The sequence below is a fragment of the Cricetulus griseus genome, chromosome 2 (genome assembly GCF_003668045.3).
Source record: "Cricetulus griseus strain 17A/GY chromosome 2, alternate assembly CriGri-PICRH-1.0, whole genome shotgun sequence".
In the NCBI taxonomy this organism is placed as follows: Eukaryota; Metazoa; Chordata; class Mammalia; order Rodentia; family Cricetidae; genus Cricetulus; species Cricetulus griseus.
Genome location: NC_048595.1, coordinates 411,204,229 through 411,227,830, shown reverse-complemented (window position 1 = coordinate 411,227,830; position 23,602 = coordinate 411,204,229). Strand labels below are relative to the sequence as shown.

General features: G+C 40.7%; 1 protein-coding gene across 3 annotated transcripts in view; it reads left to right on the top strand.

Annotated features, from left to right (window-relative positions):
* Satb2 (SATB homeobox 2) overlaps positions 1–23,602 on the top strand; it is a 167,611-nt gene that overhangs the window by 66,808 nt on the left and 77,201 nt on the right. For all 3 annotated transcript variants that reach the window (XM_035440955.1, XM_027396913.2, XM_035440954.1), the window contains exons 4-6: positions 5,509–5,635; positions 6,691–6,814; positions 14,884–14,986. In XM_035440955.1, coding sequence (XP_035296846.1) covers positions 5,509–5,635; positions 6,691–6,814; positions 14,884–14,986 — 354 coding nt within the window. The remainder of the gene's footprint in view (positions 1–5,508; positions 5,636–6,690; positions 6,815–14,883; positions 14,987–23,602) is intronic.

Here is a 23,602-nt window from a genome sequence, read left to right as displayed (position 1 = left end):
TTCCATAGTGTTCAGTTACAATTTGCAGTATCTCACACTCTCTGGTTTTTATATATTAAATGTTAATAATTTGAAAGACAGAAATTTTGCTTTGACTTTGCAGAGTATGTCATTTCTCTTAGACTAAAAACTGATAAAATCCTGAAGACACCAACACAAACTATTGATGTTTCCTTTTGTGAAATGTCAACTCTTTGACTCTGGAAGGATATTACATTGAGAGAGTGAAAAAGTGGTTCCCATTGTTGTATCTTTTTAATTTTAGACAAAAATTGCTTCCATTCCCAACTTAATTTTATGTCACTAATGGGAAATTTACCTACAATTGCATTTTGTTATTTGGTCTGAATGCATTATACAAAAAGTGAATTGGCATTCTGTATTTTAGAATGAACAGATTTGTCTGGATATAAACAGTTTTATTTATATTGTGCTCAATTCAATCATGTTAACATTTGTATGAATTTCAGCTCCAAAATAAAGGCCCATAATTTGTGACTCAAAGACCTTGAAACTGCATCTGTAATAGTCTTCAACACCAGGCATTTTCTGAATGTTTGCAGATGATGCGTTTCTTGGAAATAGTAAGATTAGTAAGATGATTTGGGAGACACTGTTTATGTCTGCAGTGGCTCCTTGCAGGGACCATATTTGCCAGAGAACTTCCAGGTGTAGCTGACTCTTCTGCCTTCTGTACACTCATTGGTTTCACTTATTACTTTTCTTCAGAATAAATGTCAATGCCCTGATTGGTTTATGACTGAGGGTTCACAAAACCCTGCTAGAGGGACTTGTCTGTCATCCGGTATCGGCCCAAGGGCTCATGCTTAGAGCAGTGGGACTGAGTAGTCTAGTGGTCTAAAACTTTACCAGATGAAACCCAGTTCCCAGTCCTGGCTGTACCCACTGATTTCTAAAGCCATTTTTATGTAGAATGATGACACCCTGAAGATGAACAAATGGTTCTAGAAAGCACCTGATATTGGGTGCAGTAGCTCATGCCTGTAATCGCTGCACTCATGAGGCCGAGGCAGGAGGACCATGAGTTTGAGCAAGCCTGGGCTGCATCAGACTCTGGCTCAAAACTTGACAAAGAAACAGGCACAAAACAAAACAAAGCAAATAAGAAGACTTGGTACCTGTAAAGTAACAAAAAAGGATATTTAATAAAATTCACAAACCAAGTATAGATGCTCCCCATGCAGCTGTGTAGAGAAGAGATTACTTCAGGTGGATTGCTTCTGGTAGATCTAGTCCTAGATTGGAATCTGGAGAATGTACAAGATTCTAGAAGTGACTATTGGGGATCAGTGCTCTAGACAGAGTGAGAGTGTGGTTTCTGTTCAGAACAGGAAAAGGATCTCCATGTACGGAGGATTTGTGTGCCTGACTGGACATGTGACATGCATACCCCTGTCATTTTCTCCTTCTGTGCTCTGGCGTTAGAATTAGAAATATACTGTAGACTATGCCAGGATCATTGAGCTCTCCCTAATACCATGGAGAAGGAACTCTTCCTAGGGCGCCTATGACAATTTTTGTTTTGTCTTACTTATATCTACACTGCAGGATTTGGTGGCCCCAACTTAAAGGCTGGGATGACACTGCTAATTGTAATTAATCATGCCTGCCCAGAATGTTGCAGCAATTTTTTTTACTCCCCCTAAAGTGGTTTTCTCTTTTCATCCAGCCCTCTCCCAGGAGAGTCATCTCTTAACAGCTTTGCTTAGGTGCTGTTTTGTCCTCACTCAGAAATTTGCAAAGAATCCCTCCCCCCTTTTTTGGAGCATCTGTTATGTAGCAACCCCTGTGCACTGAAAGCCTCATTAGTAATGCAGAAGATGGGCATAGTTATTATCCCCTCCTCATAGGCAGGAAAACTGGTATGTAGAGAAACCAAACAACTGGCCCCAAATCTCAGAGTTTGTACAAACCAGCCCCCAACTTGCTGCTAATTACCAACCTATACTGGAATGACTGAGGCAAGGGTTCAAAACCATCTGCAGGGTGTGTGCTTTTCTCCAGTTTTTCTTTAGGACAAAACCTTGCACTAAGGACTTTGCATGGTATACATACATTTTTCCTTTAAGGGAAGTCTTTTTTTTTTAATTCCATTTTACAGATGAGCAGATTGAGGAATGGAGAAATTTAGAGTCATGTGATCCGAAGCCAGTGGAAGCCAGGAATGATCAGCAGCAATTTCCTTGGAAGCCCTCACTCATTCACAGTTGCTGTGGTTTACTGCTTCCCAGTTTGATTTCTTTAATTAACATTTGACTACTATTCTAAGTAATATTTTAGTCATTTTTTTTTTTTTAAATCAGGGAAGGAGGCTGTTCCAAAGAATGTTTTCCAAAGTGGGATTAATGCATTAGACAGGCAACCCTGCTTGGAGGGAAGGTACATTGAAGAGAGCCATTCTAGCTCTTCTCTCCAGGTAGACAGTTGAGTCTACACTGTGACCTCAGATGTGTAAAGAAGGAAAAGCATGCCTGCCTCCTTTGCCTGAAAGAATAGCATGTACCCTCTGTTCCCTTGAAGATGTAGAAACCAGCTTGGAGCAGATGCTCTGTGTGGAGGTATTCAGTGATGTGAAGCACCTGTGTGTCTAGTTCCAGCCCAAACAAGTCTCCTTCTGGCTCGTCAAGGTGGGGAGGGAGTTCACCTAAATGGAGATAACTTTCTTCAGTCTATTACTTCCTGCACAACCTCCCTTAAGGAAAATTGAATATGATTTATTTTTTACCTACTGGATAACCTTTTTTCATGTTTTTGAAATAGACTCTCATTATATAGCCCAGCCAATTTTGGACTCTTGATATTTCTCCTTGTTGGAGTCACAGGCATGTGCCACCATACCTGGCTTTTGTGTGTGTATGTGTGTTTGTCGGTGTATATGTGTGTCATACATGTGTGTGTTCAGTGTGTGTGTGTGTGTGTGTGTGTGTGTGTATGTATACATGTGTGTGAATGTGTGTGCATCTGCTCACATGTGAGCATGCACTTGTAGGCCACAGTTAGACATTGAGTGTGTTCATTCATCACTCACCTTATTTTCTGAGACTGTCTGCAGCTCACTGACTGGCTAAACTGGCTGGCCAGTAAGTTCAAGGATTAGCCTTTCTTTATGTCTTGTCACGGTGTTACAGATGCTCACCACCATTCCCAGCCTTTACATGAGTGCTGAGAATCTAAACTCAGGTTCTGACGCTTGCACAGCAGGCACTTTCCTGTCTGAACCATCCCCACTTCGTTGTGACCAAGTCTTACCATATGGCTAGCCTCGAACTCAATGTGGCTTTGGACTTACTGGCATTATAGGCATTTACTACCATGCCTGGCAAGTATAATTTACACACAATAGAAGTATTCATATTAAGAGGCTGGTTTGGTGAATTTTGACTAATTTTATACTCATCCAGCCACTAGTCCAAACAAGCAAACCCTTCCCAGTGAATTCTCTTGCATGCCCGTCTCAGTCTTACTTCTGTTCCCATAGATTCTTCTTGCTTCTCTTGGATTTGATATAAATGAAGTCACACAGCTATATTTGGTTGTGTCTGGCTGCACCGTGGAATGTTCCTTAAAAATAAAAAGGAATGAACTACCGACACACAAGGCAGGATGAATGTCCCAGAGACTCGTCCCTGGAGTTTACAGGGTTCATTTTCTTCAGATTACTTTCATAGTCACAGTAATTCAAATACTGACAGATCCTGCTCTGTGCCAACCAGGGAACACAACCATCCACATCCGTCTTCTCCTTTATCGTCTCATAATTAAAAGAAATGTGCCTTCAGGATATGGTCAGTTTGTATTTAACTTGTGGGTGATCATGATAATGATATTTTTAGAAAATTGTGCAATGACTTTCTTACAAAGGTAGTAGGTCAGGCATGTTATGTGTTCTCTTTTTAATATGGCTGAGGCCAGAAAAGGAGGAAGGAGGCAAATCTGCCTTCTCCAGGGTGGCTGTCCAGCAGGCCTTGGATGCTCATTTCACATCTCCTCTGAGCTGTGTGCTGTGCACTTTTCATTGTCATGGGAGGAAATGTGAGGGAAACTATCCCCCACAAAAAAACAGCTTTTCTTGGCAGGGGAAAGCTGACTTACGGAGCCAGAACTGGAGACATACGGCACCGTGAATGAGAGTTGCGCTGCCTTGCTGGGGCCGCGTCCAGGCACTATTTATACTGTAGCATATTCAGCAGCAGATTGTTAAGTCTTAATACTGAAACAGTGCATCATTTTAATATTTTTGTTCTGTTTCTTCCCTGTTTTCAAGCATTATGTCAGGCATTGCACGTTCATTTATTTCATCTTGGACAGGACGTGCCCTCACCAGAAAGGTCATTTCCTGCCCTTAGAGATTTGTCTCCCATCTGCAGAGTCATTTTGGGAATCTCTGAAAAGTACCTTTGGGTGTACAGGTGTTCTCTTTCTTCAGTGATAAAAATATATGTATTTTAAAAGAACAATGTAGTTAGACTCACCTGTATTGCCAAAAGGAAAAATAAGAATGCTGTTTTTCTTTTATCTCTAAAACATAACATTTTTATATGTGACAATTTCTGTCACCCTGTGGGGACCATCAGAGTTTTCATAGCATGGAAATAAAATTTTTGTTACCCAGTGTTATTTTTGAAATGAGTTTCTTTTCTTTTTTTCCTTTTTTTCCCTCATCAAATTTCCGTGTGCCCTGCACTCCAGACCAGAGGGGCCCATTCAGTGGATAAGTTAACATTTCCAGCACTCTGCCTGGGCATCTCATGAATCTTCCTGCTGCAGTGGGGTTGCTGCTCTTTGCGGCCCAAGCTAGCCCTGGAGCTTTGTTCTGTTCATCATCTAGGTTTACCACAGACAGTAGGAAACCCACAGGGGAAAGGTACTATTGTCATTCTAAAAAGAACCCAGGAATAAAATCCAAGATGCAGATGAAGGCATCTTTGCTATTCTGAGCTGTGACACTTGGATCATAAGGCAAGGTGAGCGCTCCTTCAGGGGCTGCAAGTGCTGTGTGCCCCGGGAATCACATTGCATTCAGAATGTGACTCAGTGTGGCTCCTTCACAGCAGTTTTCTTGTTCAATTCAAAACCGTGTCTTATATTTAGGTGAAACTTGCTTTTTTTTTTTTTTTTTTTTTTTGTCTATGAAATCAGCAGTCCTGTATATTTAGCATCAGTCTTAAGTTAGACTGTGAAACAAGACTTCAAGACTTTGGAGAAAGGAAATATCCGTATGGTTTTCTAAGTAATTTAAGGCACAGAAAAACAAAAAAGAATCAATTGTCTATAACTAAACCTTATCCTCCCCATCCCTTATCTCCCTTGTGTAGTTCACTAGCTCAGTGGTCACCCAGAAAAGAATGCCTCATTTCACTGGGCTGTAAACTCTCAGAATGGGCATTCAGTGTTGACTCTTGAATGACCTTCTTGACATTGGACAAACTGTGGAAGGGTTTAATAAATAGCTGATATATGTTTATTGTGTTTTTCTTCCCTGTGCAGGAATAATCAAGCTGGGGAGGTGGAATCCTCTCCCCCTTAGTTATGTGACAGACGCCCCTGATGCGACAGTGGCCGACATGCTGCAAGATGTCTATCACGTTGTGACGTTGAAGATCCAATTACAAAGGTGGGTATTTCTGACCGTCTGTCTGCTTCCTCTCAGATCAGAGCTGCTGCACGGATCTTGAATGCACTACAGAGATCAGCTTGTCTCCATTCATTTCTAGACAGCGGCGAAGTGAAGGAGGGGAGGGGAGTAGGGGATGCTTCACTAGGCATCTTTATAGTCCACATTCCAACTGGTTTATGCTGTTTTCAGAGGCAGTGAACTGGTCACCCAGGGGCTGCCTGATAAATCATTAAAAGTCTTCAGGGCAGGTGAAGGAGGGCCCTGCACCGACCCTCTCCCTGTGGCTTCTCTCGGCTTCCTCAGAAGCCATCCACAGAGCGTCTGAGGCATCAAATCCCTCCGCTGCCTGACAGTTTTCTTCTTCCACAGCATTAGAGCTTTCTTTCTCTCTGTGGTGGCCACTCTGTGAAAGGCAGCCTGTGATGTGTAGGGGGATCCAGAATGCTGTGCACCCCCCAACATCTAGCGGTTCCCTTTCATTGTAAAGTGCCTGCAAATTATGTCTTAAGTGCTGGTGTCCTTTGGTGTAAGATCTTTAAAACGTTTTCTCCTTTAGGAGAAATTTTACTTGAACAGGGACCCCCCCACTCCTGTACTTTCCCAGGATTCTCCAGGGTCTTTCCTAAGTTAGTATTTGGCTGGGAAAGTAGCTGCTCTGAATTTTTTGGGAAAGGTGAGCCTTCACACGTCGGCTTTGATAGAAGTGTGCTGATATTTAACCTTAGGAAGACCCATAATGCATCTGTGCTGGAAAAGGCCATCCTCACAGTGCTATGTCATGTCACCAGTGATTCAGAAGAGCTGATGTTCAGAAACAGAGCTTCTTCAAATTCATCAGCACAGTGACAGTTTTTGCTGGCTGTTAGGATTGGGATCCACCCCTGCTGTGGTCTGTTGAAGTTTGTAAAAGGCACTTGCCTCTCTTCCCACTCTTCCTTGATGTCCTACTGTGACGCTGGCATGGGACCCAAGAGCTACACAGCACTTGTGTCCCCTGCAGCCCGGGTCATGGTTGAGGGTCACGTGTTACTCATTCTCGCTCTGTTCTGCAGTTGTTCGAAGTTGGAAGACTTGCCTGCGGAGCAGTGGAACCATGCCACAGTCCGCAATGCCTTAAAGGAACTGCTCAAAGAGATGAACCAGAGCACATTAGCCAAAGAATGCCCTCTCTCCCAGGTCAGTGTCTCCAGGTGGCATCTTCTCTGTGTTGTTTCTGCAGCCACACTGCACTGGAGGGGGTGGGGGCGTGGAGAGTATGCTACTTTCAGTTTTAGAGTACAAGTCATCATTTCAGGGATAGATTTCTAATGGCTTAAAAATCAGTGAGAATGTATGAAAACACTTGCCAAGTATAATTACCAACTTTCCCATTGTGTAGCTAGTACAAAGATGCCATGTGACATAATTCAAGCACAGGGTTTTTTTTATTAGGGGAAAAGGATCTTAAAAAGGGGAAAGGGGAGAGGGAGACAGGTCTCTGGGGACAGGAGCAGTGGAGAAGAAAGAGAGGCAGACACACACACACACACACACACACACACACACACACACACACACACACACAGAAACAGACAGAGAGGGAGAGAAAGAGAGAAGGATGGAAGTTAGGCAGAACCCTTTGAAAAGGGAACGTAGTGAATGTGCACAGGTGGTGCTCTCAGTGACTGCAGCTGAGGGCATACCCTGTCAGAATCCCAAGGACAGGCCAGTACAGATGGCTTCAATACTAACAATGATGACACAGCGAGTCTCTAAAGTTTCATGTTGAACTCTTGTCTGCAGGCTAAGTGACAGGTTGAGGCCTTACACCAGACCTCAGGTTCCAATTAGACATTCCCAGTGGTTGCCTCACTTCATCTGCAGGATGGGTTGGTATGCTCAACCTTTACATCTTGGTTTGATTAGGTGATCCTTGCTCCTGTTTGGTAGTTAGGGATTGATCTTTACGGTAGAGACATTTGTAGAGGTTTTTTTGTTTGTTTGTTTGTTTGGTTTTGTTTTTAAATAAAGTTACCACGGAAAAATGCATCATTAGAAACAATAACAATCGACTTTTTGTGTGATCATACACTAAAAGAAACCATGAAAATAAGAAACTGAAGTGCTCCAAGGAACCAGAGCTAAGTCATATTTGGGTTTCCTGCTGGAGCTTGGCAGTTATAAAAAGGCTCCAGTGGATAGTATATGTTTTCTTGAGCATCTCAGTGGCCTATAATTTACAAAAGAAACCTTGAAGGCAAAGGAGAGGAGTGGGGAAGTCCATAAAAAGGCAACAATTGCAGCCTGTGTATGTGAGGGGAAGTCTGATTTAGCTGTTCTGTCTGGCCAGATGCTAGCCAGGGAAGCGTGGGTTGTCATTGTGTGTCTGTGTATTTATTTTTTATTTCACTTTTCACAGCATGCTCAAATTGGGATAGCCTCTTGCTTGTCCCCTGATGCCTTTGTGAACCGCCAAATCTAGTCGTACAGGCGGTCCCTTACAATGCAGCTTGAATGTTAAACACACAGCTTTTGGTGTCTATTTACTCTTAGATTTTGATGGCAATACCTCGGATCTTGAGAGTTTTGTTTGTTTAGATCAGCAGAGCTGCCCACTCTTTGCTCATCAACGGTTCTTCTGATGGCCAACAGGGCTGACAGTACAGACAGCCTTCTTAACCCAAAGTCACAAGGGAAGACACATAGTTTTCAAAGCCATGTACCTTCCACTGTTCCCAGTTTAGTTCTTTTTTTTTTTGTAGTAAAATATATGAAAGAAGGTTAGTCTTTCAACTTTTTGAAGTCTGTAGGTGAATAGTATTGTGTCCATTCTCAATACTGTGTGACCATCACCCAGCTGTTTACAACTTCGGTCACTACAGACAGTGTCGACAGTGCCTGTGACCTCTTAGTAATCATTCCCCAATCTTCTCTCTCATTGGTCACTGGTAACTTCTCTTGTCCATCCACGAATTTGTATAGTCTTCATTTTCATACAAGGGGAGCTTGGAAAAAATAGTAGAAGGCCACCAAATGACACTGGATGAATCTTATAGGACAAGGGAATGCCTCCAAAATAATCTTTTCCCTTTACTGCTTTCAGAGTATTATTATAATCTTGTGTTTAATGTACTTCCTAGAACATCACAAAACAGCTTGAAAAGGCTGAAAGCGAACAAAGAGTACGCATGTCACTCATGGCCTGCCACTTGCACTTGCAGCGTACATAAGCAAACCAGGAGGCACCATCCTTTTCCCACGGGGTATTGTCACTAGTCGAGCATCTTCCATTCACTGGTTTTCAAAAGTTCTTTCATTGTGAATGTATTATGTACCTGTATCTCAGCATCTCTAAGAATCACATTGCTTTGCACACAAATCAACCCCAACATGCCAGTAGGAACGTGGTGAAGGTTATCCAGTCTTTTCATCTTTCATTTTGGAAGAAAGGGAGGCACCGAGGGCTCTCTGTCTTTCCCAGTTTCTTATACAAATCATGAGGTGAGTGGAGATGTTAGCTTTTTCTTGTTTCCCATTGTTATTTTGCTTTTTGTTTTAAGACAAGGTCTTGCTGTGTAGCCCTGGCTGCCATGGAATATGTGGTGATCATCCTGTCTTTCCCTCTTGAGTGCTGGGATTAGAGAGGGGTGCCACATGCCAGCCTCCAGAACTCCTTTAGGGCGTTTCCTATTCTGGAGTTCTAAAGCCAACCTTGGTTGACTGATGAGGGACAAGAAGTCACCACTTATATGTTCATTTTGTTTTAGAGACAGGATCTCATTTGTATGTAGCCTTGCCTTGACTGATATGGGATTTTCTATATATATAAATTCAGACTATACCTGAATTTACAGAGTTCTCCTGTCTCAGAGTTCTATGTTCTGGAATTACAGGCATATACCCCTATACCTTTCTCCCCCGCCCATAAAAAGCTCATGTAGCTCAGACTGTCCTCAAACAGTGCTTTGTAACAGAGAGTAGCCTTCACTCCACAATGTTCTTTATCCCCATGTCCCATGCTGGGATTACATTATGGGTCCCATCACACCTACCTCCACTTATGCTTTAGTATTTTTTTTTTTTGTCACCTTGTTTCTTATTTTGTCTGAAAAACAGCTGAAGAATTAGTATTGAGCTGCTTTAGCTGATGGGGGTGGTAGTGAATGTTTCCTTTTTTTTTTTTTTTTTTTTTTTTTTTTTTTTTTTTTTTTCCCATTAGTCAGCTTCTCCTCTTAAAAAACCACAAGGGCCAGTGAGAGGATCCAGTGGGTAAGGTGCCCGCCTCCAAGCCTGAAGGCCCACATGATAGAAGGAAAGAACTGGATCCCGGAAGTGGTTGTCTGACCTCTACATGCTCACTGTTGCACACTCCTCCACACAAGCTAAATAGAGAAATACAAATGTAATTAAAAATCTAAATAAAGTAAAAGAGAGAGTGTGTATGGGAGGGCTGGGCTGGGGGTGCTTGTGAGCATGAGATCAAGCAGGCCAGCAGTGGGGTTTCCTTGTGGCACTTCCTAGAACATCTACCTTTGGCCAATGAGCTTTCTCATTTTGAGTCTCTAAGCCCTCATTTTGGAAGTTAACCCATACTTATAATCAGGTGTGACATTGACATCTGTCGCCTGGGCTAGTTGTAAAAATGCATTTAAAATTTATCTCAGGAACCTAAAAGCAAACTTATTTTTAGACATGGCAATCTGGCTAAAATAAGTATAGTTGGTCCTATGTCACTTAGCGATGGAGATTCATCTTGAGAAACGAGTCTTCTGAGGACTCTATCATCACGTAAACACGCAGTGTGTGCTTACAGAAATCTAGATGGGGAGGTCAGTCACTCAGTGCGGCTTTCTGATGCAATCAAGGGATGTACAAAGGTCCTCCTGCTGTAGCATGGTACATGGCTTCCCAGGTACCATAGACAGTATACCCTGAGAAAGGAAGAAGAGAACAGAAAAGTATTTACACAAACAGTATAGCTGTTTGTGATCATTGCCAAATATTGTATACTAATATATAGTTGTTTGTGCTATAGTTTTCTATGACTGGCAGTGTAGTGGGTTTATTTACCCTAGTATGAGTGCAAAAACATAGGAATAAGACATTTTCTTACTAAGTTATGTCACAGGGAGATAGATGTTTTCTGCCCCATTATAATCTTTCAGGATGACTGCTCTGTTTGCTGTATCACTGAGTAAAGCATCCTCCCACAGCTCATTACTGTATTGACTATATTCTGTTCTCTTGCACTTTGGATTAGAGTAATTTCAAACCAGCTAGTTGACTTTGGAGGAACTCAAACAATTCTAATATATTTAAATTCCCCAAGTACCTTATTTATTAATTTCTAAATTTTGAGACAGGGTTTCACTATGTAGCTCTGGCTGTCCTGGAACTTGCTAAGCAGACCAGGCTGGCCTCAAACTCACAGATACCTGCCTGCCTCCACTGGGATTAAAGACATGTGCTTCCATGCTGAGCAAATAAAACCATATTTTAAGGAAAAAATTCAGGGCTGGGAAAATATCTCAGTGTATAAAAGTACTTGCTCTGCAAGCATGAGGTCCCCTCCCCCCAAACCCATGTAAAGCTAGACATGATAACACACACCTGTAATCCCAATGTTCCTAGCATTCATACCTTTCTCATTAAAAAAATTACTTCCAAATATACAAAGCAAACCATGTGTTGTACAAGGCTAAGTTGACTACAAAACGGCACACATGAATCTTTATGTTTAAAATTTCATAGTCCATCATAAAGAATTCTGAAAAATTTCAAGTGTTTCTGAGTTGGAAAAGTATTTTAAGCCTTCTGATTTATTATAATACATGGTGCTATTCGTAAAATAGATGTACTTACAATCTGTACCTACAATCACTGTTTACGTAGTATATATAGCCATAGGCTATGTTGAAGTAGAATGAGCATGGGAGATGCTTCAGGCATCTGTTATGACAACACCCTCATCTCACCTTGCTCATAACCCACTACCAAGACAAGTCAGGCACGCCTTGTAAAGGTAAAGCCATTTTAATACCAGCCCCCAAGAAAACAGTTCATTTCCAGTGTTAGAAATATCAATACACATATCTCTCAGGTTTTTTTTTTTAATCCATGTTGCTTTACAGTAACATGGATACTCAAGTGTTGCTTGCATCCTGGATTGAAGAAGTTGACAGAGCTCTTCCCCATTTGCCCAAAAGATACAGGGATCCAAAGACTCCAGCCGTGTGGGTTGTTCTGAACTGAGTAGGAAACAGAGAAGAATTGTAAAACCACACACAGTTTAGAAAGCAGGAAGAAGAGATGTGTACTGTCAGGGTGGAAGGTGGGAAAGATTTTAATCAATATTCATCCCATTCTGCCTTCACTGTCTCATCTAGTTTAAGATGTTATTGACAGGTTGTGGAAATATCAATAACTTGGTGGTAGACCGCTTGCTTGACATATGCAAAATTCTGAGTTGGATCCCCAGTATCACAAAAGATAAAAGGTGGTAACTGATTAGAAGATATACCCTCATGTCTGTGATGTTAAATTGCTTAAAATGATCTCAGTGTAAGGCATATGGCACATTGACATCCTCTCTGTCTCAGGACCTCTGGAAAATACTGCTTTTTATAGAGTAGAAGTTGCATGTTCTGGATCTATGTTAGCCCTTCACAGCTTTGCGCATCACTAGCTGAGGTCGGAATTTCTAGAACACGGTACCACCAGCGTGTCCAGGGCATTTCATCAGGGTCTCGTGATTCAGACTCAGAGCATGAGAATTCTATTGCCTCAATTAGGTTTAGAAGATGCTCATGTTGGAAATGGGATAATCCTGTGCAACATGACCTCTGCTGTGCATTGTCTCCAAAATGTACCTGTGTTTTTAAGTTCTCATGCTGGTGTGTAACAACTTACCTCTGAAACTACGGAGTGTACGCTATGCAGAGAGTTAATATGAATAATTGTGCCACAATCTCAATGAAGTTATTCCGGTATTTGAAAGTTGCAGTAGTCAGGGAGCATCTACTTTTTGCTACCTAATACTTTTGCTTAGTTCATAATTAGCATCTATTCTGTGTTTGGTAACAGCAGAGGTACTCATTTATAATCATCTGGGGAAGAGAGTTTGACTGAGGTAGGTGCCCAGCTTCCTGCTTTTTGAAGGAGTTTTTGGAGTTTGGCTTTCTGGTGATAGAGACAGGGGAGGCTACCTCTTCCTGCTCCCCATCCTCCCAGAGGTTCCCAAAGGCCTGGTGTAGCACCAGGGGAGAAGGAGCAGGGTCCAGAGAAAGGCCTGAGAATGAGGGAGATGGGCAATGTCTGGGTCAGAGTGATGAGGGCTGCAGCCTCATCTTCTGGGCCAGAAAGAGTTAAAGGACAACTCCAGGAAGTCCTTGGCTGCTTTCTAGTTTAGCCTGTGAGAGGGAGTCTGACTCTGAGTCCTGCCGTGGCTGTCTATCCTGTGCCTTCCCAGAAGACAACATTCATAACAAGAGAAAGAGACTGCAAGCATTTTTGGGAGTTCACACCCCAGTGTGGCTGTGGCAGGCAGCTTTTATTAGGTATCTTTCATGTTAAAATTTCTATTATTATGACATTTCAGTTTGGCATTTCAGAATTTCATCTCTGTCCCTTCATGTGCTAAATTCCTATGACTCAGATATCCCACAGCAGCACTATGTGAGACACGAAGAAGAGGGAGGAAAAAAAGAAGGACTGGAGATAGAAGTTGGTTGCTTTCCTCAAGGTCCCACTGTCTAGGAAGAGTGAATGATATCAGTCGAGAGACAGACCTAGGGCAGCCTCTATTTGGTTAGGAAGCAGGCCGAGGTGAGGCAGAGTCTCTAGGGCACCAGCAAGCATTCTAAGTACTAGGAGACACTTGTGTGCTAGTGGGCTTTTGCGTCTCAGTCTCAGTGCTGCATTCAGACTGAGTGCAGAGCGCTCCCTACCCTCTTCCCTTAGAGCTCGACTGGGGAAGGCTAGCCATCTGCTGTGTGGAAAAGGCCAAAGAGGTTTCTGTGGATTGAATTAGGGACTTCTCCCTCCACTACATCTGCAGAGTGAGAAAAAAGGACGGCGATTCTGATGTTTTAAATGCGGTTCTGTCTGCTGGAGGTTGAGCCTCCAGCCAAGTACCTCACTTTGATAAGTTGTCATCCTCTTTATCTCTCCCACCATTATTAGAACTTCCAATGCCACTAGAAGCTCTAAGATTCTAAGATTTCCTGAAAACTCTTCCATGTCTGGGGATGACTTTTTTTTTTTTTTTTTTTTTTTTTTTTTTTGAGACAGATGAGACTTAAAGGTGTGATCTTCAACCTAATGCCGGTCATTAGGTTTGCTTTAGTGTTAGTGCTCATTTCCTGTTAACTCAGCATTTCCGGAAATCAAATCTATATGAAGTGGACATGTGAAATGTCACAGTTGGCTCAGGTATGAGTGTGCATCTGCCCAGAGTGTTGGGCCAGACACACCAGACCGTCCGTCATGAGGTGTCTCTCTGTAGGACATTTTAAATCAAGTTGTGCAATTAAAATTCAGAAGTCCTAGTGCTTTGGCAGGCCATGCCCCCTTACTTCTTTCTAACCCCAGGGACAAACAACACTGCGGTGAGAGGGGAGGAAGAGTGGGACCGTCGTGAATGTGAGCGCTCAGACAGCTTTAGCTTTGATTCATTTTTGGTTGAAACGCAGTAGAAGTGTTAGGTTTGGTTTCCCCTGCTCGAAAATAGCGCTGTCAAGTTTTTCATTTGGTGAATTTTAACACAAGTGATAATCACACGTTTCTATAAATTATATTAATTTAACTGATTTCCCTAAACGTTGTTCTGCAGTGTGTAGCACGGATGTTCTCAGATTCTTGGCTGGGTAAGCTTGTTGCAGTTGGAAGAGGAACAGAGACATCTGAAAAGCATTATCTGGATGGAGGGTGCTGGGGCACCTGATGCTACCTTGTGCTCTGGCTCAGCAGTCCCAGCATTTAATGCTGGGGCTGCTCGGCATTTAAGCTTCATGTCCTGCTTCCTCCATCTCTGACAGCACTCTAAGCTTGGCTTTTGTTTTAGAAAGCTTTCTCATTCTGTCAACTTAGAGATAGTGAGCTCAGGTCATCCTCTTGGTTATTCAATAATTCAGTCTGCAGAGGAGTCATTGATTTAAGGTTAAAAGACAAAGAAAACCAGCATGGGCTGCGATGTGTCTCTTCTTGTCTTTACAAAATGAGGGATAGTCATGTAGATGGAAACTAACTAATTTTCTCCTTCTTTTCAGAGTATGATTTCATCCATTGTAAATAGCACATACTATGCCAATGTGTCAGCAACCAAGTGCCAGGAGTTTGGGAGATGGTATAAAAAGTATAAGAAGATTAAAGGTAATCTCCGTTTTTTGTTTTTAAAAGCTGTTCTTTGACATAGATGTTAATTATAGCTATTGTGTATAATATATATAAACACACACATACATACACACATATACATACATGAGTATTTATAAAGGTAAGATTCTTAACATTTCTGTCATAAAATCAAACCCTTAAAAGTAAGTTAGGATTAGGACCACAAGAAAAATTCTTAGCATAATTGATCAACTTTGTGGTTTTCACCAGTGATCCCTGTGAAGGCCCAAATCCATTAGGATAGAAGTTTAGAATTTTATTCCAAGTTACATAACACTTACGGTTTGACTCCTGATTAACAAGTAGAATGGCTGCCAAAACATCAGGGAAGCTTTGGTTAGAAACAGGGTTTCAATGTGTTTACTTAGAGACAAACCCTGAGCTGTATAAGGCAAGGTTTCTATGGTCTGACATATTTGAACTCAGATATGGGTCTTCAACTTGTTAAGTATGTGAACTTGGTCAAAATCTGCAAGATTCAATATTTTCTCTAAAAATCAGAAACGAAAGTATCCAGATCCTTTACTAGCTGTGAAGATTAAATAAGGTAATAGTGATACAGAATTAATCCTGAGTAACTAACAGCTATGATACAATAATAATAGCAATTGATAAGTAGTAGGACTAGAAGTAATATATAAGAAATTATATGTAGCCTTGAAAACATAGCTCTTTTACATAATAGATATCAAGCTATTTAAACCACCCAGATTTTTAAATATATTGGTGTTATTTTACCTTTGCAAACATTAATGTTGAAATCCTTTTATTCTTTCTGATGAAGGTAAATGTGACTAGTCTTTCAGATTTGGGATAATTTTTTGTGACACTGATGTTTGAGGTCATTCCAGTCTATAGTTTGTAAAATTATGACACTGTCCATCAGGCTTTATTGTAGGTGATCATAGTCTTGCTGTTAGCTCACTGCCCCCATTCGGGGGCCACAGGATGATCTGGTGGGTGGGTAGACATGAAGAATGAATTGAGTTTTATTATTTGCAGGCTTCCTCAGGGGAGCCAGGGTATGTATCAAAGCAATACTTCTGGCTGTTGTGTGTTGGAGCTTGTTTACAAGATTGCCCTTGAGCAAATGAGCTTTCGGATGCCCCAGCCACACAATTCAGATCAGGAAAAAGGGAGAGCATTTCATGCTAAATACATGATTTAAAAGGAAAGCAAAAAATGTTGAGCTATCCAGAGGTTAAGTGGACTGCAAACTGAATTAAGATCAATTTCTTTTCAACATATTCTCAAATTCTTTGAGCCTTTTAGATTCTGGTTTGGGTATTTATCTTTAAATATTAATACTCACTTCTGTGTAGGAGAAGCTGAATAACTCCTCATTCTGAGGTGTCATTGTGTGGTTCAGAAGGGTTTCTTTCCTATAAGTGTCGCCTCCAAGTTTTTCTTTTAAAATTGGATTGTTACAGTGCTTGAACATATCATCTTTGACTAAAAATCAAAAGAATCACTCAGCTTCAAGGTCGTTTGTTAGATCACATTTACCTGCTATTATAAGTAAAAGGGAGAGAGTGTGTTCTTTTATATGCTAGACTATATAATTCCAGCTTCTGAAGCCTGGGAACTCTTCAGTCTAGTGATTTCACAGTCACTATAGCAGTGTGTGTGTATGTGTGTGTGTGTATTAACATTCACATTGTCTGTTCTCTCAGATATTCAATTCTTTAAGCTGTTTTTTTTCCAAGATAGTAAATGCACAGTTAAATCTTTAAATGTCATAAAAGCAGACTGAGGCCTTGATTTCATTTAGTAGGTCAAGGACCCACACCTGAAGAGGCTGTGAGACATTGTGTACACATTTTGTTCCAAAAGCTAGTCATTGCTATTGAAAAGTGTGTGTGTATCTGTGTGTGTGTCAGTAGGAGGAGAAAAGGGAAGGTTAAGGTATGTGTGAAGTAAATACAAGCTGCCATAAAACAGTTCAAGCGGTGTTGATTCATCAGCCCAGAGAGTGGGAGGAAAAACAAAGAACACATGACAGGTATAATGGTGTGCAGAAAACAAATACCAGAGAAGTGCATTTTTACTTTATACCCCTAAGAAGCAGGAAGTGTTGGGCCCAGCTCTTCTCATCCGATAGAGGCTTTTTGCTAAGGATGGATATAGCAGGGAGTTCCTATCTTATCTTGATCCATTTCTCATGGAAGAGACATGGTTTGGTTTTGAAAATTTACTTGTGGTCATCCCTTTTCAAAATGAACAGAAGTAATGATGTTCAAATCTGGAACTCAGCAGTAGCCACCCAGATTTTAATCTTAGGCTTCCTCTTGAGAAGGCAGGGGTTTGAGAGGCCTGTTCGTCCCTGCCCTCCGCTTCCCATTCTCACTGAGTTACCAGTGTGCATCTACCATCACAGCTTATGTTAGCTACAGAAGGAAATCTGCAACTAGCTTACTGATGTCCTAAACAAAATGCAGGCTACATCGTTAAATATGTTTCCTATTATCTGCTAATGTCTGTTTTAATAAAACAGTGGGAACTAAATGGTTGCTTCTTAATCAAAACCATGATTTCCTAAACATAAGCTATGTGATTCTGTTACAAATTGCCACATCTAGATCTCCTAGGTCAATTCTCTTTTTTTTTCTATTCTCATAGAAATAAATAAACAGTAAAATAATTATATACTCTGAAGATCAAAGTCAAATAGGACTCAAACCTGGCAAAAATAAAAGTCTACTGGAAGGATTAAAAAAAAGATCAGATTGCAAATTCTATAGTTTATGCTTAAGTAAATATGAGAAAAATGAACAATCAATAATTTGATATCATTAAAAACAGATGCAAAAGCTATATACAAATGGAATTGTCTAAATTTTGAAGTAAACATTGTAATGTGCGTTTTTTAAATTTGTTGTTGTTCTATCTAAACTATTTACACTTACTCTTTAAAAAGTCCTAAATTGGTTTGGCTTAGTCTGTTGACTTTATTTTCCCCAGTGATCACAGTAGACCTTGCTCTGTTTACCTTTTTCCCTTAATTTCAAAGACAATCAAGATTGGCAGAGACATATTTGAGTTAACATTACAATTACTTCAGGAGAGATGGAGAAACAGTTTGTATACTCTGGTTGCAAGGTCCTGCCATGAACCTTGTCCCAGGACTTTCTTCTCCCGAGGAACACGGGATGGTGGGTGGCATGTTAGTTTGGTCTGCACCTCTTTTTAAAACTTGCCATTCCACTCACTCTGTTAATTGCATCTGGGCCAGATTTTCAAGAGCACTCAACTCCTCTGTGTAAGAACAAATACTTTTATCCAAAAGGGAAGAAAACAGCCATTCAGTGTTTAGGTGTTTATTAGCAATGGGCAGAGGTAACCTATACCCACCTAGACACACTCATGCTGTTGTATAATCATTTTCAGGTTTGGGGATTTATTCCATGGATATTACTCCCATAGTTGTTTTGTAAGATGATTAGCCTTTAATCCAACTGTTATTTTTGTTAGAACTCCAGATATGCTCTTATCCCATAATTTTTGTGAAACCAAGTGCAATTGTGTTTGCAGTCTACCCTAAATTCCATTCTCTTATATTTTTGGTTGTTAGTCTAGCCTTGAAGGGCTGAGCCACCCCTCCAGACCACCAATTCCATTCTCATGCATTCACAGGATTCATAGGAACAATGAGGAAATGAATTGACAAAGGCATTCATGTCAGTTTTGATTCATGATGAATAAATTCAAATAACTGTATCTGAACTATTTTTACTAAAATAAAAATGAACCATCTTTACTGGGATTCTTCTCAATATTTAATACATCTCAAGAATTGAAGGGTCATTCAAAGTTCATACAAATACTGAAGGTTATTATAAAATTATTTATGTCATAGAATAATACCACCAGAATGAATGGACCTAGCCAAACCATGTATTTTGGTTAGGGCTGAAAATCATTCCCATCACTTTCCTCTTCTTAATCATTGCTCAAAACACTCTGATTGCTAGTTTTCTTAATTTTATTTGTTTATTTAAGCCTATTTTGAAAAATATTGCAAAGCTGGGAGAAAAGAGAATTTTTAAAACCAGTGTTAACTTCCTTGAGTCTGGTTTATTCTAGTAATCAGTATTTTATCTGACCCTGTCTAATCTACTCTTGCAAGATCAAACGTCCAGGCCAGCAAGCAGATAGTAAACAAAGCTCATGAAGGGTTTCAGTAAACACAAAGATTAGATGTTGAATGAAAATTAAACTCCTTGAACTAGTCCTCTGTACTAAAGTGGTTAAGTGGGTTGTGATTAAAAGAAATAAGTAATTATGATCATTATAGCTGAAATGATATAATGTTACCACATTTAAAGCACCTCTTGTACCCAAAAATGATTGTGTCATTTACAAAGTGGTGCCTCAGAGCTGAATAGAGAATCAGTGTCTCCCGACCTGCTTCTTTAAGACAGCCCTTGCTTCGCCACGGTGGTGTCAGTGGCCAGGACAATGCCTTTAATCAGCTCTCCCTACTCCTGCCTCTGCTGCTGCTTAGCTCTGATGAGGTGAAAGGAACTTACTTTTGTCTACCTGATTCTTCTGAGTTGGGAAAGGAATTTGCTTTCACCTCCAGGTCTAAGCGAAGGTGGCTTACAAGGAAGCCAATATTATGCCTTTTTGAAAGTAATGCTAACATCAAGTCCTTTGAATTTTATATAAATATTGGATTCATGAGAATAGAAACAGCACTTCTGCAACCAACCATTTCCAATGTGCTGATTTGGGGGCTTTCAGAAAAAGAGCCTTGTGCATTTTCACTGTGCCTATCACTTCTGTGTGTTTCTTAGTCACCTGGGCAGTTCAATCGGAAGTGTATTGGTGGTGTCAGCAAGCACAAAAGTCATACTCGAGCAGTGCTTTCAGTGCTTGGCTCCCGTGAGTTCATTCCTTCCTTGGATCTCCTGAGTCTCATCTTAGCTATGCTGGTAGCTGCTTATTCTTAGTGTCTATAGAACTATAAATAATTGTTCTCAATGACATAATTGATAGAGTAAAAGAAACAAACTTACCTGCTGTTTAAATCAGTTTAAAATGTAATTTTAAAAAGATAGGTTTCCATTTCCTTAACTATCAGTTTTCTATCTATCCATCATCCTTCTATCTATCATCCTTCTATCCCGGATAGTTACAATCTGAAAGAAGACTAAGTTCCTGGTTTCTAAAGGACTGTAATATATACAAAGCAGTTAATAGTGCAGCATGTATTCCAATGTTGGAAAGTAAGTTTGAGCACCTCCCTTATATACCTGAAATGATGCTAATGATAGGACTATCACAGAGAATATTACAGAGGACTTCCATGCCAAAAAGAAAGAATTTTTAAAAGAATTGCAGCTGCAACTAGATGAGCAGTGCTATTAAACAAATATTTAGTGAGTGCATACATACATTGATAAGAACTGGGTAAATAGGTAGCAATATCAGTGAGCCACTCAAATTGAGAAACAGTGACCTAGTGACAGAGCTAGACAATAATTAGTGGAGACACTTTTTGGACTAGATAGATCAAGTGGAGCCAAGAGAGCATTATTCTTCTTCTTGCTCTTTTTCTTCTTCTTTTTCTTCTTTAGTAATATTTTAACTTTTGAAATAAAAATATAATCACATAGTCCCCCTTCTCTTTCATTTCTCCAATCCCTCCCATGAAGCCACTCTTGTTCTTTCTCAAATTCATGGCTTCTTTTTCTTTGTTTCTCTAATTTTATATACATGCACACACACTCATGTGCACACCCACAGCACCCATGTTCAGCCTATATAATGTCACTTGTATGTATATTGTAGAGAGAACCATATGGCATTGGATAATCAACCTGGGGGCTCTTCCCCAGGCAATACTATTTCTTCTGCTCTTAGCATTCCTTGACTGTCTATAGTTCTTTGTCTAGAGTCAAGGTGACAGGAGATTTTCCTCTCTTCCATGTTAGTCTGTCTATTAATGTTCATGTTCAGCTATTTTTAAGGCAGCCATGATGATAAGACTTCATGGGGAATAGCTTCCCTGACATTTGTAGGAGATACAATTTTATATCAGATTTCTCATTCCTCTGCTTCTTACAACCTTTCCAAGCCTCTTCCTTGATATTCCCTGAGCCTTAGGTGCAGGGATTGTGTTGTTAGATATATATCAGCTGGAGGTACACCCATATGGTCACTTGTTCTTTGGTCATTTTTTTTTTTTTTTTTTGGTTTTCTGCAATGGTATCTGTCTGTTGCAAAGAAGAGTTTCTTTCTTTGATGAGGGGTGAGAGCTACTCTGTCTATGGCTACCAGGGTAAATATGTTAGGAATTATGCTGGTTTAGTAAAGTGACAGTTATAGGTTCTCCACCTATGACTTCATTAACTCCAGGTAGTTGGCTAAGTTTCCAGTACCAGACATGATTTTCTGCTTCTTGAGCAGATCTTGGGTCCAATTAGAAAGTTGTTGGTTCTGCCCAGATATACATGGCAGTGTTGTACCTGAAAGGGTAGTGTGCACGTTGGTCATTGTTGTGGTTCATGGGCATCACAGCTGGGTAGGACTCTTGCTTGCTTCCCTACCTTGGAATGGTACCCTCTGATACCATGAAAGCTAGTTGTCAGAGAAAGGTTTTAGGTCAAATTGTGGGATTTTATATATGAAGTGCATGTCTTCAGCAATAGGGAATTACCTTCTGACTCTTGGCAGCCAAGGGTAGCAGTAATTGCCAATCAAGTTTTGGGACTCTCTTGAATTCAAAGGAGCATTATTTAAAGAACAATGGTGCAGAATAGGAGTTGAGTCTATGGAAGGAATAGGCCCAGGAGTTACGAATAGGTAAGAGTTAGGGGAATGAAGGGAAGATGACCCTGAAGCTTCATTCAGTAAGGGTGGTAGAAGGAGTGGCAAGGGGAAGGCAGATTTGCTGAAGGGAGTTACAGCAGTGTGAGACTAGGAAGTGTGTCTAGGAAGGGGAGAGGAGCAAACACTTGTAGGTGGCAAGTTTGAGTACAGAGGGAACATTTAAAGCACTATTGAAACCTACAAGAAAGAGTACTGAGCCAGTGAGAGGCAGGATCTAATGCTCAGATGGTAATTACCCTTGAAAGATACAGGAGGGTATATGTTTTAGAGCCTGGGGGAGAAATGCCAGGATGAGCCTGAGGTGATAGGAAAAGGGGCTAGTGATGGAGGGAGGTGAGAATGAGATGCTCTGACCATGTGGTGGATTGGGGATCTTGCCTCTGAATCAGTAGTTATGATGGGGGCTGAGTGAGGACACCAGTAAGATACTGGGGAGGTCCTGTGTGGTGAGCAATGAAGGAGTGGCAGAGGGTTGAACTGAGAAGTCATGGCTAAAGGTTTGTAGTGAACAGGCCTCACTCTGACTCAGCTGTCTCTTTTGCAGTGCTGTTTGAGAGTTTTCTTAGTTTCAGATTCCATTTGTCCTGCTGAGAACAAAATCAGAAAATCAGAATTAAAAGACAGCTGCAGCTATTCGGAGCAGCAGTCTAGAAGGGTGTGTTGTATCCAGACAAGGAAATAATCAGTTCCTTGAGATCTGGTGTGGTTGTCTCTTTAAACAGCATGTGAAAATCAGAGACTGTTTTGGTTTCATGATCAATTACACAAGAGTGCTGCTTGGTTTCCCTCGGGTGATTCATGAAGTCAAAAGAAAAGTACGTTGAGCTCCTCAGGTGCTGAAAGCTCTTACAAGTGCCCTGTGAGATCGCAGCTCTAAAGTCCAACTGCCTCATGGGAAATGGTTCTTCAGCTTGCTGCTTGCTCCACTGGTGTTGACCTTCACTCTGCCTTTTGCAAGATCTTGACTTTATCTGAACCCCTCAAGGAATTCCCATGGACGGAGAGCAGTGGTTCTCAACCTTCCTAATGCTGCAACCCTTAGACTCAACTCCTCATGGTGTTGTGACCACCCCAACCATAAATTATCTCATTGCTACTTCATAACTATAATTTTGTTACTGTTATGAATCATAATGTAAGGATATCTGATATTTGACCCTATAGGAGTCGTGACCCACAGGTGGAAAACAGCTGATCTAGAGTTATCTGGAGTACAGGTCCCAGGTCCAGGCTAATCTTTTTTCTGGGACAAAAAAAAGCTCTTTGAAAAGACTTTGCTGGTAAAGAAGGAGGAGGTCATAGGCACACATCCCTTTTGTGCTCTCCTCAGTCTATTGAATTTAGGGCATTGTACATTCTAAGGAGAATTGAATGTAATCTAACTTACTTGAATTCATGTACTTAGTTTTGTTTTATTGTAGCCAGCCTTCTTTCTCTTTTTTAATTATCAGATGGTATATTTTTATGTGAAAAATAAAAATTACAATTGCATTAAAATAATAAAATGTAAAGTAAAGACACGTACTAAATCAGTAAGTTTCTGCATTCCAACAGTAACCCAATCTAACAAAATGGAAATTGCCTTATATACAAGAATATTAACACAAAATGAATGAGCTTAAATTGTTTCCATTTTTTATTTGAATTAGAAACAAGATTGTTTTACATGTCAGTCCCAGTTCCCTCTCCCTCCACACCTCCCTGAGCCCCCCCACTAATACCCTACCCATCCCATACCTTTCTGCTCCCCAGGGAGGG